The sequence below is a fragment of the Alexandromys fortis genome, unplaced genomic scaffold (genome assembly GCF_014885135.2).
Source record: "Alexandromys fortis isolate MF-2015 unplaced genomic scaffold, M_Fortis_MF-2015_v1.1 scaffold_65, whole genome shotgun sequence".
NCBI classification, from domain to species: domain Eukaryota; kingdom Metazoa; phylum Chordata; class Mammalia; order Rodentia; family Cricetidae; genus Alexandromys; species Alexandromys fortis.
Genome location: NW_026067986.1, coordinates 157,690 through 174,175, shown reverse-complemented (window position 1 = coordinate 174,175; position 16,486 = coordinate 157,690). Strand labels below are relative to the sequence as shown.

The window sequence follows — 16,486 nt, the reverse complement described above, 5'->3', positions numbered from 1 at the left end:
AAATAAATAAATTTGTTTTCATAAAACAAAATATAGTGGTTCTGTTTAGCCCAAGGTTTCACATTCTGAGGTACTAGTTGTTTATGGGTAAGCTTAGCTCAGAAATGTTAAATGAGCTGGGTGGTGCTGGTGTACACTTTTAATCCTAGCACTCAGAGACAGATGGATCTCTGTGAGTTCAAAGCCAGCCTACACCTGTCTCTAGAAACCCTGTCTCTAAAAACAAACAAAACAAAACCCAAAGAAAAAGAAGGAAAAATATTAAATGGTAAAATTAGCAAATGAACAATTCATAAGTTTTTAACTGTACACAGTTCAGAGTAATGCTGTTAAATCTAACATTATTCCGCACCATTCCGAATGAGATGTGAAATATCTATTTTCTGAGTATTCATACGGCACGCGTCCTGCGGTGGTGTGAATGAGAATGGCTTCCACAAGCTCCTGTACTTGAATGCGTGGTCCCTAGTGAGTCTAAAGGATTAGGGTGTGTGGCATTACATAAGGAGGCTCTGAGGTTTCAGAAGCCCACACCAGGCCCAGTCCCCTCTGCCCGCTGCCTGTGGATCAGGATATGAAGTTCTCGGCCACTGCCGCAGCACCATGCCTGCCTGCTTCCTGCCTTGTATGTAGGAATGGTCCCAGAGGGCCAGAGTGATGCTGACAGCCTTACTCACTGTCTCTGTAAGTTATTCTGTTGTCATTTATGGTTCACCTCTTGCTGTGTTACGCTTAATTTATAAACTTTCTCAGCGATATAAGAAAAATAAAACCGCACATTCTTCAGTGCTCTTAGCAGATGCCCTGAAGCCTGACTTTATAAACTCTGAAATGGCAAATATTTACATACAATCCATGCATGCCTTCCCAGATGCTTTGACTTATCTGAGACAGGGTTTTTCTGTAGCTATGGAGCCTGTCCTGGAACTTGCTCTGCAGACCAGGCTGGCCTCGAACTCACAGAGATCCACCTGCCTCTGCCTCCCAAGTGCTGGGATTAAAGACGTGCGCCACTACCACCACCCGGCCTTATCTTCATTTTTAAAAGTCATTTTTAGGTTACTAATAATGATAATACAATGTAAATGCTATATAAATAGTTCTCATTACTATATTTATTTAGAAAATAAAGACAAAAAAGCCTGCATATGTGCAGAACTAACAAACGGCGTAGGTCTAACTATGTACTGTACAAGTGAGACCTGGAGAGAGACTGGAGATCTGTTCAGGAGCTGCAGCTGGTCATCTTAAATATCACTCCTTCATGTGGATTCATGGTAGTGGTTAGTGTGGCAAATTCAAGTTTTGTTCTTTGAAATTTTCTGAATTTCTCCCAAGTAGTTTTAGGTCATGTTTAGGTTTATATACAAATCTGGACCCACATATTAGGAGTAGTAATTCTCTGTTCAGTGCTATTAGAAGCATCCTGTAATATAGCTCCTTGGACGGGGAGGTGTACTATATTAGTTTTGTTTTTTAGGGGGTGTGTATATGTGTGTGTGTGTGCATATATTTGTGCGTGTCTGTGCATGAGATGGGGTCAGTGCCTTGCTACATATGTAGAGATCTGAGACATATTTTGCTAATTAGTTTTCCTTCCACCATCTTACCAGCCTAGTTTTTAATAATCTTAATAAGAGAAGATAATCTATAGGCCCTCAAAATATTTATATAGATCTTGTGTTTAAAAAACATTATTAATTGTATGTGTGTTGAAATAAGTTCCGTTTTGAGTTTAACAAATTCTTGGGTTTTTTTTTTTTTTTTTTAACAAATTGTTTGATTTTCCAGACAGGGTTTCTCTGTGTGTAGTATTGGCTGTTCTGGAACTTGCTCTGTAGACCAGGCTGGTCTTGAACTGGAACTAGCTCTTGTAGATCAGGCTGACCTCGAATTCATGAAGATCCACCTACCTGCCTCTGTCTCCTGAGTGCTGGGATTAGAGGTGTGAGCCACACCACCTGGCTGAATTTAACACATTCTTAAGTGAGCTGTTTCGTACTGGGTACAGTTTTATAACAGAAGAGCTAGATTAAACATTTACTCTTCGATACTTTACAGTATTGGGCAGCCATTATCTCTGTGTAGTTCCAAAACATTTCGTCACCCCCCAAGGGATCCTCCATCTAATGAGAAGTAACTAACTCCCTTTTCCTCTTTTTCCTGTGCCTGGCCTCTCCTAACCTGCTTCTTGTCTCTCTGGGTCTGCCTGTTCTGGATATGAATGGAATCATGAAATATGTGACCATTTTTAGGTGTCCCATATCTGCTTATTGACTCACAAGTGTGAGCATTTGCATTTCTGCTTGTAGTTATGGTGTCTAGTGATGCTGTTGATGTTTCTGTGGGAGTTTTGATTTGACCGCCGACTTTCAGTTCTTTTTGTGTCTGCCTAGGAGTGAACTGCTGAATGTGAAAATTCTGAGCTTTTGAGGATCTACTAAATGGTTAACGTTACATCAGTGCCATTTCATATTCCCATTAGCAGTGTATAACCTTTAGTCTTTTCTTCTTCCTGTTTCATCTTTAAAAAGAATTATAGGCATGCTAGTAACCTTAGTTGAGGTGGGATTTAGTTGTTTGGAGGAAGACAGGGGTCAGTTGGTTGGCTTTCTTTCTGTGGTGCTGGAGAGCAAATCCAGGGCCTTGCACATTCTAGGCACACACTCTGCCACTGAGTTAGATCCCTAGCCAGGATGGGTGTCTGTACACAATCTTCCATCTATAGTAAATCACTATATGCTGTAAGAGTTGTTAACTAGTTATCCGTATGTTAAACACTCTGCTACTGAGTTAGATCCCTAGCCAGTATGGGTGTCTGTACACAATCTATCTTTCCATCTATAGTAAATTACTATATGCTGTAAGGGTTGTTAACAACAGTTATCCGTATGTTAAAAAGTCTGTTAGTATTTAGTAATTGTCTTATAATTTAAGAATATTTCACCTCATTTACATATTCTTCTCTAGAAATACTGGTTTTGGCATTTTGTTAGGCTGTGCAAAATTTGAGATAAATTTTCTGGAGAAACCCTGCCATTGAGGTTTCATATTTGTTATAGAAAGTTCTAGTTTGAACACAACTAAGAAAATTTTAATATATATTATGCTTGATTTTAATTGACTATAAGGAATGATAAAATTGTCAGTCAAAATGGTGTGTGCTTTTAATCCCAGCACCAGTGAGGCTCAACCTCAGCCTCACTGATGATGATCTTTGTGAGTTCAAAGCCAGACTGGTTTACAAAGTGAATTAGACACAGTGAGACCCCCCCCTTTAAAAAAAAAGTCTAAACAAACAAGAAAGAAACAAGCAAACAAGAATGATAAGTTTAAAAGTTCAAAATATAGTGTATTTTATTTCGATTGAATGGAAAGAATGATTAAGTGTAGGTAGCTGTGGCCTTGCCACTCATAGGAGATCTCACTGTACGTTAGACTGCTGACTTTTAAGTGGTTATTTTGTGTTCTGTAAAGACTGCTGCCTTGCATATGTACTGCCTGGATCTAGTTGTTCTTTATAGCTATTTAAAGCATGCTGACAAATACATCCTTCAGCTTCTCTTTGTCTGTTCCTATTCTTCACAGAGCTACTGCAGCTGAATCCTTGTTTTCTTACTGCTCCTTGTAAGCGTATTCTAGTTAGTGGACATCTATCCCTAAGGGTATTTGCTGTCGATAAGATCTGACCCCTAAAATGGAGCCATCATATAAACGTTTCCATGCTCATGATAGCCTTGTAATTTAGCTACTTGTCTTCTGCTAGCAGTAAACATGGGTTCACGTAGAAAGAATTTTTCTCAAGGTCAGGTAAGGAGAGAGAGGGACTGAGCTTCAGGTTCAATTTAGATTTAGCTGCCCACAAAGAAAGGTCCTTTTCATTAATATTAAAGATATCAATATTGATGACCCATTTTGTTTTGTTTCTCTGTAGCTTTGGAGTCTGTCCTGGAACTTGCTCTTGTAGACCAGGCTGGTCTCGAACTCACAGAGATCCACCTGCCTCTGCCTCCCGAGTGCTGGGATTAAAGGCCTGCGTCACCACTGCCTGGCTTAATACTAATGATCTTAATTAGCATTGGCTGCGTAGAACTGTGTACTTTTCTAAGCACTTAGACTCCCATCCAGTTTCATAACCGAAATGTGAGCTATGGGTACTTCTTATAAATGAGGAAACGAGGCACACAAGAGTCAAGCAACCTGTTGAAGCTACTGAACTCATGGTTTAAAGCCACATTTTAAAGCAAAATATGAAGCTGGGCTTAGTGGTGCACACCTGTAGTCCCAGCATTTAGGAGGCAGAGGCAGAAGGATTGCCCTGAGTTCAAGGTCAGCCTCAGCTACTGCCCTTAGTTTTTTTTTTTTTTTTTTTTTTAATTTTTTTGTGATAGAAAGACTCTCAAAGTCCACCCCCAGTGACTCACACCCTCCAATAAGATCACACCTCCTAACCCTTCCCAAATAGTTCCTCCAGCTGGGGAGGGTGCCGTTCTCATCCAAACCACTACAGCTACCTGGCAAGAGCCCTTTCTTTTTAAAAATAATATAGTTCAAAATTCTAGTTCTGTGTGCTTAAATATACTGTCTTGTTCTGTGATATGGTTGATATTTTATATGTTTTAATTAAATATGAATGTTGGGGCCAGGATATGTGTGTGTATGGTTGCAGGTACCCTCAGAAGCCAGAGAAGGTGTCAGGTCATACAGAGCTGGAGTTACAGGTGATTGTGAACTGTGTGATATGGGTGCTGGGACTCTGAAAGAGCAGTATATACTCTTCATCAGTGATCCTTCTTTCCAGCACCTAGTTGATATTTTCATAATTAGGACCATTCCTGACAGATATTTTAAGTTTACATAAGACAGTCTGTGATCAAAACATGTCATTTATAACTATCACAAATTGATTAATTTTTTCTCTAATTTTTTTAATGCAAAAATATTACTGATTTGATTGCATATTAATAATTAATATAGCTGTTGTAAAGGCTATTTTGTCAGTATTAAATAAAATACTTTTCTGTTTTCTTTTAGGTCCACCTCATTCATTTAATCGAGACGAGACGATAATCATTGCTTTGGCATCAGTCTCTGTATTAGCTGTTTTGATAGTCGCCTTATGTTTTGGATACAGACTATTGACAGGTAAAAAAAAAATAGTATTTTTTTATCTCGGTTAAGAAAATGCCATTTAAATCAGAATTTGTTTTCTTTAAAAAATTTCTTTTACAGAGATCTGCCTATCTTTGCTTCCTGAGTGCTGGGTGTGCCACCCCCACCCAGCTTGTTGGCAAGCATCTTTACCAGCTGAGCCATCTTGCCTTCCCTGTTGCTTCTTTTTTAAAAAATGTTTGTGGAAAATGTTTATACAAACAGAAACTGAGCTATAGTAGCTCCAATTCTCAGCTTCAACAAACATTTCTCCCCAGTTTTTACAAGAAGTTTTTTTAAATTTTTATTTTTATTCATGTGTCTGCCTGTGACTCTGTATGTCATGACGTGTGTGTTCCCTGAGGAGGCCGGAGATGGCATTGCATGTCTTAGAGCTAGAGTTAAAGGTGGTTGTGAGCCACCTAATGTGGGTGCTGAGACGTGAACTCAGCTCTTTGGAAAGCCTAGCAAGCTCTCTTAAAGCTGAGCCATCCCTTCAGCCCAGACAGGATATTTTTTTTTTAAGATTTATTTTATGTGTCTGTGAGTGCTCTCTTGGCTTTATGCCAGAAGAAGCCATCAGATTCCATCATAGATGGTTGTGAGCCACCCTGTGGGTGCTGGGAATTGAGCTCAAGAACCTTTAGAAGAGCAGCCAGTGCTTTTGACTGCTGAGCCCTCTTTCCAGCTCCCGTCCAACAAGAGGTTTTAAACTTACCCAAAATGTGTGTTACCCAGCTGCAACAGTTAATACTTGCAGGCAAGGTTACTTAACTCTAAATCCGCACTCACTACGCCTTTCATATCACTGAACTCTTTTAGTCAAAGCACAGATACCAGAGATCTGTAAGTACTTTTGTATTATCTCTGTAACAACTTAAAAACTGTACATCCATAATGCTATTTTTTTAAATGAAAAATTCAGTAATTTTTCACTAGGTCAGTTCTAATAATTTTTTTAAGGATTTTATTTTTACTTCATGTGCAGTGGTATTTTGCGAGAGTGTCAGACTTTGGAATTACAGACAGTTGTGAGCCGCTGTGTGGGTGCTGGGAATGGAACCTCTGTCTGCTAGAAGAACAATCAGTGCTCTAACCACTGAGCCATCTCTCAGGACCCCAGTTCTGATAAATCTTAGGTGTGATGGGTTGTTTAGGAAATCAGCACCTACTCATTCATTTGAATAATTCTGTGAAAATTTTCTTGAATTCAGTATTAGGATTTTACACTTTAATACTGCGTCTTCGTGGAATTATCTCACAGAACCCACTCTCCCGGTGCTTAGGACTCCTCTTCACTTGTCAGTGATCCCTGTCTTAATGAGTTGTTCTAACCCCTGCTGTAGCTCTTAACTGCAATACTAGAAAGGTGGCGTTTTCATGCTAAGAAGGTCTCCCATCAGTAATCCCTTACTCTTCCAGGAGACCGGAAGCAGGGTCTTCACAGCATGAACATGATGGAGGCCGCAGCCTCAGAGCCGTCTCTGGACCTGGATAACCTGAAGCTCCTGGAGGTGAGGCTGTGCTGTCGGCGACTGTTGGCTGGCACGGTTGCTCCTCCTTGTCCTCCTGAAGTGTCAGGAGCTGGTGGTGCACACCGGTAATTCCAGCAGTCAGGAAGCAGAAGCAAGAGGATATCCTCAGGTTCCAGGCCAACCTGGTCTGTGTAGCAAGTTCCAGGGTAATTTTATAGTTCCAGGTATATTTATAGCGAGACCCTTTTAAAAATAAAGTGAAGGAACCAGTCTATGGTAGCCCACGCCTTAAATCCCAGCACTCGGGAGGCAGAGGCAGGTGGATCTCTGAGTTTGAGGCCAGCCTGGTCTACAGAGTGCATTCCATGACAGCCAGTACTGTTGCATAGAGAAACCCTGTCTCTAAAACCAAAAAACAAACAAATAAACCACATAAAAAGAAAAGAGAAAAGAAAAGACAGTAGATCCCCCAACCTGTTTTAATGAAAATTCCCCAGAAGTCCAAAATAAAGAGACTGGTGACATTTTGCTATTGCTATTTCTTTGTGCATGGAGTAGATTTGTATTCTAGGTACTGTGTGTAAGCTCCCAGATTCTTGCTAATTTCTAATGGTTACAGTTTTTTAGAAATTTATTTTAGTTATCTGTGTGCATATGCATATGACCTGTGGGGGTTAGGAAGGGGTGTTGGGTCTCCTGGACCTGGAATTACAGGTCACTGTGAGCCACTCCTCACAGCTGTGAGGTGGGTGCTGGGAACCGAGCTTAGGCCCTCTGGAAGGTTAGAACATCCTGTCAACCACCGAGTATCTCTCCAGCCCTGTGTGTTGATTTTTGTAAGCTATTAACTGGTGGACACAGATTACAAACCTAACACTTGGGCAGAAGTCCAAATCTTAGTTCAGTTATTATATTTAGCTAGAATCAGTGTTCACTGGATTCTCTTGTTCTGGTTTCATCCTTTTGAGGCTTCTTCCCCTCACTCTGTAGAAGCTCTCCTCGTTCAAACGACCCTCCTATACCATTTTCAGTTGCATTGCTCAAAGCTGAGTAGTCTGCCTTCCAGCTGAAGGCCATAGCAGCTGGTAGCTCACCACATGGGTCTCTTTCTTCTATGCTTTGGTGCCTTTTACACTCTTAACTCCTCAGTGTATTTAGGTTTTTCTTGTAGTTCTGTCCAGTGTTTAGCTTTCATCTATTGGAAGGTTAGTGAGGTAGACAGTTCCTCAGTCTTTCCATACACAGATATTGGTCGGTTGCTTCTCGGTACTGGGATAAACTGAAGGCAAAAGAGAGCTGCTGTATATAGTGGGGAATTAGGGTTTGTTTGTTTTTTTTTCTTTTAAGTATTTAATTGTTCAATATTAATATGAATTAATTAATACCTTGCCTTTTTAAAAACAAACTTGCAGCTGATTGGACGGGGCCGATATGGAGCAGTGTATAAAGGTTCCTTGGATGAGCGTCCAGTTGCTGTAAAAGTATTTTCTTTTGCAAACCGTCAGAACTTTATAAATGAAAAAAACATTTACAGAGTGCCTTTGATGGAGCATGACAACATTGCTCGCTTTATAGTTGGAGATGAGAGACTCACTGCAGATGGACGCATGGAGTATTTGCTGGTGATGGAGTATTATCCCAACGTAAGTTCTTCATAAAAAGTTTGTCATTTATTGTGCTTTCTGTTAGATTTTTTTGAATGTGTTACAGAGTTTTGCTTGTTTATAAATGTGTTATTAGTGTTCTGTTATTAGTGAAATAAGATCTTATGTCAGAATTTGAATCAGATACATCATTCTGCCAGGTATCATGGCACATGTCTGTGATCCTAGCACCAGAAAGGAGGCCAAGGTGGAATGACTGTGAATTCAGGCCAGCCTGGGCTATTACTCTAAGACCCCATCTTATTTTTTAAAGATTTATTTATTATGTGTACAGCATTCCTTCCATGTGTGCCCGCACACCAGAAGGGGGCGCCAGGTCTCATTATAGATGGCTGTGAGCCACCATGTGGTTACTGGGAATTGAACTCAGGACCTCTGGAAGAGCAGCCAGTGCACTTAACCTCTGAGCCATCTCTCCAGCCCTAAGACCCCCATCTTAAATAACATCAAAACACTAATGATTCTTTTTATTTGTCTCTCTTCTCTCATTTTTCCTTTTCTTCACTCCTTCTATTCCTCCCTCATGCCTTCCTTTCCTTACCCTTCCCTCTTCCCTTCTCTTTAACTTTCTCTCTTTCTTTAGCCAGACCTTTTCATCAGACCTTACAGTACCTTGATTGATATTCATTCTTGTGTAAGCTCCTTGCCTAATCAGAAGCTCATTGTAATTTGTAGGTGAATACTTTGAGGTGAACAGATACATACATATAGTCATCCCTTAGCATCCTCAGGCACACACACACACACGCACCCCAAAATCACAGCTGTTCAGGCTCCTTATAGAAAATGCCATGTAGCGTGTGCTTATTACTCATTCATATCTTTCTTATTATACCATGTAAATGCCATGTTAGTAGTTGTTATATCATTTATTTAGGAAACAATGATAAGAAAAAATAATGTTTTGTACAGATGTAAAGATTCTTTGGGTTGTTATTTGTTTGTTTTTCCTGACTCTATTGGAGATAAAACCAGGGTCTGGGTAAACCGAGCGAGTACTTTTCCATCAGGCCACATCTCTATCTCTGAGTATTTTTTATGTAGCTGATTGACCCCAGGATGTGAAGCCTGTAGGTATAGAGGGCTGACGGTATAGATTTATAGGAGACATATGTGTTCTACTTAAAAACTGTAACAATATTGTTTATAAAATTTTGGCTTAAATTTTTTCCCAAGTTAATCTGATAGCCCAAAGAAATGTTTAAGAGGAAGTAACCTTCCGTAATTTAATATTTGAAACCTAAAAACTGATACTTAAGTTCCTTCTTTCCGCTGCCTAGTTGGGGTTTCTGTTGCTGGGATGAGACTGTGACCGAAAGCGAGTTGGGGGGGAAAGGGTTACTCAGCTTACTCTCCCACATCACTGCTCACCCTCTCTGGGACTCACCCAGGTCAGGAGCCTGGAGGTAGGAGCTGTGCAGAGGCCATGGAGGGTGCCACTTACTGGCTTGCTCATCCTTCTTTCTTGATTTTTGTGGGTGTTCTTGTTGTTGCTGTTGTTGTTGATTGTTTCCAGACAGGGTCCTTGAACTCACTGTGTAGACCAGGCTGGCGTTAAATTCAGAGATTCACCTGCCTCTGCCTCTCAAGTGGTGGTGGCATTAGTGTGTGCCACTGTAGTTGACTTGTTTTGTTTTGTTTTGTGGTCATTCGGCGTTTTTGTAAAACCTCAAGACCACCTGCCCGGTAGTGACCCAACCCACAATGGTCTGGGCCCGCCCACATCAATCACTGATTAGGAAAATGCTCTACAGGCTTGGCTGCAGCCTGATTATATGGAGGCATTTTCTCAGTTAAGGTTCCCTCTTCCCAGGGACTTCAGCTTGTGTCAGAGTTTACATGAAACTAGTCAGCACACCCTCTCTCACTTTCCTTTTCAGTTATACCTTATCTTTATCATTAGTGCTTCATGTAATCCTACCTATGCAAATCCTTCATAAGGTTGTTACCTCTTCTTGTTGAAGCACATGAATTTAACTTCTTTGGTATACTTTTTCCTTTATACAGGGATCTCTATGCAAATATTTGAGTCTCCATACAAGTGACTGGGTAAGCTCTTGCCGGTTGGCTCATTCTGTGACTAGGGGATTGGCTTATCTGCACACAGAATTACCACGAGGAGGTAAGAGAAATAAAATTTTAATCATATTTTAGAAGAAAAGCCATAACTTATATTGTTAAAATATGAATATTAACCAGTTGTTTGAAAGCTTCATTATCAGGAAATATACTTGAATATAATAGAAAGAAAAGCAAGCATGGATTTCATTAAGAATTTGAAGACTTTCCTTCTAAAAATATGCATACAGCTAATTTTAGAGAAGATTTTTTAGGGGGAGTATATTTCAGTGATAGAATGCTTCCTTAGCTTGTGTAAGGCCCTACATTTGATACCTGATATAAGACCGGGCAAAGAAAATCCTAGAGGTTTTTCAGATCTCTTGAAGTCTAATTGTGAACCTTAGGTTAATATTCTTAACTAGGCTATATTTTCCTTGTATTTATTTTGTTTATGGAAATAAATTACAATGTATTAGTTTGAATGTTACTTGAATTTTTTATTACTTAAGTTGTAATTCTCAAGCATCTTTTTATAAATTCATATCCTGCTAGCTAGAATCGAGAGGGAAGATATAACAGTGGTTTCATTAATAAAGAAAATTTTTGCCAGGCGGTGGTGGCACACGCTTTTAATCCCAACACTCGGGAGGCAGAGGCAGGCTGATCTCTGTGAGTTCGAGGCCAGCGTGGTCTATAAGAGCGAGTTCCAGGACAGGCTCCAAAGCTACAGAGAAACCCTGTCTCAAAAAACCAAAAGAAAAGAAAGAAAAAAGAAAAAGAAAATTTTCTTCTTTCTCATACACATAGAAAAATCTCGAGGGTCAGGCATGGTGGTGGCAGGACCCTGCTTTTAAAAAAAATAAATCTAAAGAGGTCGATTAAGTTGGCGTATACTAGTTACAATCCTCATACTCTGGAGGTTGAAACAGGGGGATTGTGAGTTGAAGGCCACCCTTGACTGCAGAGTGAGACCTGTCTCATAAAAGGAGGAGGAAGAAACAGAGAGAGGACTGAGCTTACAGGCCAGTGGTAGAGCGTAGTGTGCGTGAGGCTCTCGGGTTCAGTCCCCAGCAACAAACAAAACCAGAACCTAAAGTGAGGGTGTCAAGGACGGGTTTGACAGCATGATATTAGACACAAGGCTCTTGTATTTTTCTGTACCGTCCCTTTACCTATGGATCACATTTTATAGTTATTTCCTTGTCCTCTGTGCTATATTCTAGGTAGGGAGTTGTCCCCTTCCACCTTCAAAAGTTCTCTTGTGTACCTGTTTTATTTCTTAGAACTAATTCATTCTTACCCACTGGAGACCAAGAATATAGTTGTTCTGTTTTGTTTTTGTTGGGTGGATTGCTCTTCAGGCAAGGTTGGGTTCTGTTGTTAAACAGGGATGGAAGGCAGTGTTGGCCAGTTATTTTCAAACTGTATTACATCCCCTGTTGTAGCTTATGCCTTCTTCAGCTTTCGTGAGTTCTTTAACTAGTTGTCCAGAGCACCTCTTTTAAATACATTCACTTTCTCACTTTGTTTCAAAATATACTCACATCACAGGCGCCCCTAAATTAGTGTGTCTGTGCTTTCTCAGGTTTCCACTCGGGGACCACATTTTGTCACATTGTAACCGTCGCTGTTCCTGTAGTGTCCCTGACCTCGATAGAGAGGAGACTTAATGTATCCGTTTCTTAGGTCTTTGTTCCATTATATAATAGCATGGATCATCTTTTCTAGCTGATGCTTCATATATAAATAATTTCTTCTGAATAATTTATTGGCTCATTTACTCAGTGTCTTTCCTTGGGCACAAGACTGACCTGATATTGCTGTGTCAGCAGCCGGTGTGCTTGCTTCGGTGTTTTAGCCGTAAGCCATTGGACTTGTTCCTTACTTTAGATATGATAACTCCTTTAGAAGCTGGCTTAAAGCAGAATTTAAAATATCATCCTGATTCCCCCTTTCAAGGTTTGCAAAATTCAGCAAGGTTTTAAGTCATATACTAGCTGAAATTTCTTTGCTTAAACAAAGAAAGATTTCTCTCAAACAGTGGCTTTATTCCTAGCACCCTGGAGGCAGAGGCAGGCGAATCTCTGAGTCTGAGGCCAGCCGACATAGTAAGCTCTAGGACATCTCACTGAATCAGTGAGTGCTGCTCATGTGTAAATGTCCTTTAGGGCTGACCACTTGGGATTAAATAGCCAATTAGGGGGCTCATTCTATGGAAGAACGGATTCTCTCTCTCTCAGCTGTCATTAATTATCTTAGCTCTTTACCTAGAATGAAGCTGTGTCAGATTTCCCCCATTTTTGTTGGCCTATCCCCTGATGTCATTGTCCAGGTCTTCTTTCAGCTACCGTATTGTTGGGATTTTATGGGTGCCGCTTGCCTGTCCTATGTAGAAGATTGTCTCTTACCAGGTGTCCTGGTCCTCTGGCTCTTGTGGTCTGTTCACCCTTTCGTGATGTTCTGAGTCGTAGGTGTAGGTGTTGTGTTGTGCTTAGATCAGCTGGGGCTTGGTACCTGCTGGTGAGTCGTTCTCCACATTTTGATCAGTTGTGGCCTTCTGTGATGGTCTCCATCTGCTGCAAGAAGTTTCTCTGAAGATGATAGTTCCACTGAGACCAGCCTGATTTACATGAAACCCTGTCTGAAAAACCAGCCAACCAACTAACCAACCAAGCACAACCGTGGAAACAAAACAGAAAGAAAGAAATGAAGAGGAAAAAAAACTCGCTTGTGTCAACAGTTAGAACTGTGTTTACTGTTATATTCAGTTGAATGTTCAGTGCTTGATTAACTGTGTATGTAAAAGGAGTTAGTTACTAATAGTTACCCTTGGATAGTATTAATAAGTTGAAATTGTGAGGTTCTGATTTGGGTTGTGACACCCATGTTGGTGTCAAACTCATGATCTTCCTGCCTCTACATCCCAAGCGCTAGGATTGCAGGCGTGTGCCTTGATAATCAGGTTTCTTTCCCCAGCCCCATATTTTTAGACAGCTATAATGGGTGGAAAATAGTTCTATCTTTTATTTACATGTATGTAGCGCCTGTTATCTCATGTTAATATCATTCCCAATAATTCTACCTAAGCATTAATAAGTATTTGAAATTATCTAAACAGATCATTATAAACCTGCAATTTCCCATCGAGATTTAAACAGCAGAAATGTCCTGGTAAAAAACGATGGCACGTGTGTCATCAGCGACTTCGGTTTGTCCATGAGGCTAACTGGAAACAGACTGGTGCGCCCAGGGGAAGAGGATAATGCAGCTATAAGCGAGGTGAGTCCATAAACATACACTGATACTACAAAATCGTAACACTGTAACAGTTAACTGTTAACACTGTTAGCTACAGGCTGTTAGGGTTAGACATTAGGAACTACCGAATACATTTTATTTTGAAAAATTCCAGCTCGTTTGAACAAACATTAGGGAGAAATATCTAGGAATTGATTTTTTTTGTTATTAAAGGGAATTTATTAGATTGTGTTTTCTGTTGGTTTGTTTTTTGAGTCAGATTCTCTTTATACGGCCAAGTTTGGCCTTGAGTTTACTGTCCTCTGAGGGTTGAGATTTCAGGCAAGTGCTACCCAGACCCAGCCAGAATTGATTTTTGAAGCAAGAGTAAGGTTATCAAGTTTGAGATAGGAAAGTCTACTCTGTGGTTACAATGTCGACATATCTTTCCTGACCCTTTTCTTTGCTTCACATACATAGATGTAGGTAAAGATTTGCAATTTTTTTAAATTATTCATTTTTTTAAAATTTTATGTACATAGTGCTTTGGCATTTTCTCATCATGTTTGATAGTTTTTGTTTTGCATTATTGACTATATTGCAAAGATGGGCAATGAATTAGACATTTAATTATAGAACAGCCTGCAGTCTCTTGTTTTTTTGTTTGTTTGGTTGGTTTTGTTTTTTCAAGACAGGGTCTCTCTGTGTATAGCCCTGGCTGTCCTGGAAGCTCTGTAGGCCAGGCTGGTCTTGAACTCACAGAGATCCACCTGCCTCCCAAATGTTGGGATTAAAGGTGTGCACCAACATAGTCCAGCTGGATTTTTAAAAGTTGGTAAAGGAACGCTTACTTTGTTCTCTCATAGGAACACTTACTTTATGTTGAGAAGGGAGAGATTTTTAACGTACAGTGACCTTGCTTTGGGTTGAGTAGTTTCATTAACAGGAGTAAATTAAAAAAACAAATTAACTTTATTTTATATGCATTTGGTATGAAGGTATCAGATTCCCTGGAACTGGAGTTATAGTTGTGAACTGCCATGTGGGTGCTGGGAATTGAACCCATGTCCTCTGGGAGAGCCACCAGTGTTTTTAACCACTAAGCCATCTCTCCAGCCCCAACAGGAGTAAATTTTACATGTGATTTTTGGGCTAATGTTTGCTCTTCAGGATATGTTGCATTTTATTTCTTTAAAATAACACTCTTAATTCACCAGGTTGGCACAATTCGCTATATGGCGCCAGAAGTGCTGGAAGGAGCTGTGAACCTGAGGGACTGTGAGTCTGCGCTGAAGCAGGTAGACATGTATGCACTGGGGCTGATCTACTGGGAGGTGTTCATGAGATGTACAGACCTCTTCCCCGGTAAGAACCACTGCTAATTTATCAGGGCTTCGTTTTTAACTCTTGGTTTGTTTTGTTTTTTCTAGGCAAGGTTTCTCTGTATAGCCTTGGCTCTCGTAGCACTAGCTTTGTAGACCAGGCTGGCCTAGAACTCATGGAGATACCCCTTCCTCTACTTCCCAAGTGCTGGGATTAAAGGTGTGCCATCATCACCCAGTGATTTGTCAGTTTTTAAAAGTGATACAGTTGTATCTTCTTTCTCACTTGGATATAATAAATTCAAGAAAAGAATCTGGGGGCTGGAGAGATGGCTCAGAGGTTAAGAGCATTGCCTGCTCTTCCAAAGGTCTTGAGTTCAATTCCCAGCAACCACATGGTGGGTTACAACCATCTGTAATGGGGTCTGGTGCCCTCTTCTGGCCTGCAGGCATACACACAGACAGAATATTGTATACATAATAAATAAATATTTAAAAAAAAAAAGAATCTGGTTTTAGAGAAGTATATAGAGGCCTGAAAAATAGATTAGCAGCCAGGAACTTAAAAGAAATTGAGGTTATAAAAGACCCAGTTTCTCGCTTTTGGTATGGATCAAGAGATAGCTCTAACTACTTCTTCAGCACCATGCCTGCAATGCCCGCCATGCTCCCTGCCATGAGGATAATGGACTAAGCCTCTGAAACTATAAGCAAGCTCCTAATTAAATGCTTTCTTTTATTAAAAAAAAAAACTGCCTAAGTTATGGTGTCTCTTCACAGCAATAGAACATTGACTAAGACAATCATAAAAGTTAAAAAATAAAATAAGTGCTTCAGTTATCTATCAATATTCCTTTCTAAACTTCTCCATAATTAGATCATCCTTCTGACTTAAACAACATTTCTTTTAAGTTTTAGTTTTTCTTTGGTGAGTGATGTTTCCGTCTCTCCTCTTAAATTTGGTTGCTTGTTGTACTAAATCCTGGCATTTTTCTTTATTTTCTAACATGAGATCAGAGTTCAGGCATAAGTTTAAGTATTCCTTATAATATTTCACTCCTAAATTTAATACCAGTCAAAACCATTTTAAAATGCCTATCTAGTCTGAGATACAACTCCGTGGTAGGACACTATCCAGGGCTCAGTGTTGAAGAATGTAATTAGACTGTTCCAGGCCTTGAGTTCAGTCCCCAACAGTATTTGACAGCTGTGTGTGCCATCAATAGGTACTGTTTGCAGCTTACGATGAAATAATTCTGACTTTTACAAAATGTGATAAAGTTAAGTGCATTTATAAACAGACTGAAGTTGGGCGGTGGTGGCACAGGCCTTTAATCCCAGCCCTCAGGAGGCAGAGGCATGTGGATCTCTGTGAGTCTGAGACCAGCCTGGTCCACAGAGTGAGTTTCAGGACAGCCAAGGCTACACAGAGAAATCCAGCCTTGATAAAAACCAATAAAGAATAAATAAATAAACATACTGAGCTATACAGAAAACCCCATACAACTAATACATAAAAATCCAATGGCCTACGACAGGATTCTCAAATTCCGATTGCTGCGACCCTCATGTTTGA

The 16,486-nt window shown here is 40.1% G+C and overlaps 1 protein-coding gene across 2 annotated transcripts in view; it reads left to right on the top strand.

The window, feature by feature from the left end:
• Window positions 1-16,486, top strand: part of Bmpr2 (bone morphogenetic protein receptor type 2) — a 95,559-nt gene that overhangs the window by 60,601 nt on the left and 18,472 nt on the right. For both annotated transcript variants that reach the window (XM_050159309.1, XM_050159308.1), the window contains exons 4-9: window positions 5,035-5,145; window positions 6,574-6,665; window positions 8,039-8,269; window positions 10,298-10,412; window positions 13,470-13,630; window positions 14,806-14,953. In XM_050159309.1, coding sequence (XP_050015266.1) covers window positions 5,035-5,145; window positions 6,574-6,665; window positions 8,039-8,269; window positions 10,298-10,412; window positions 13,470-13,630; window positions 14,806-14,953 — 858 coding nt within the window. The remainder of the gene's footprint in view (window positions 1-5,034; window positions 5,146-6,573; window positions 6,666-8,038; window positions 8,270-10,297; window positions 10,413-13,469; window positions 13,631-14,805; window positions 14,954-16,486) is intronic.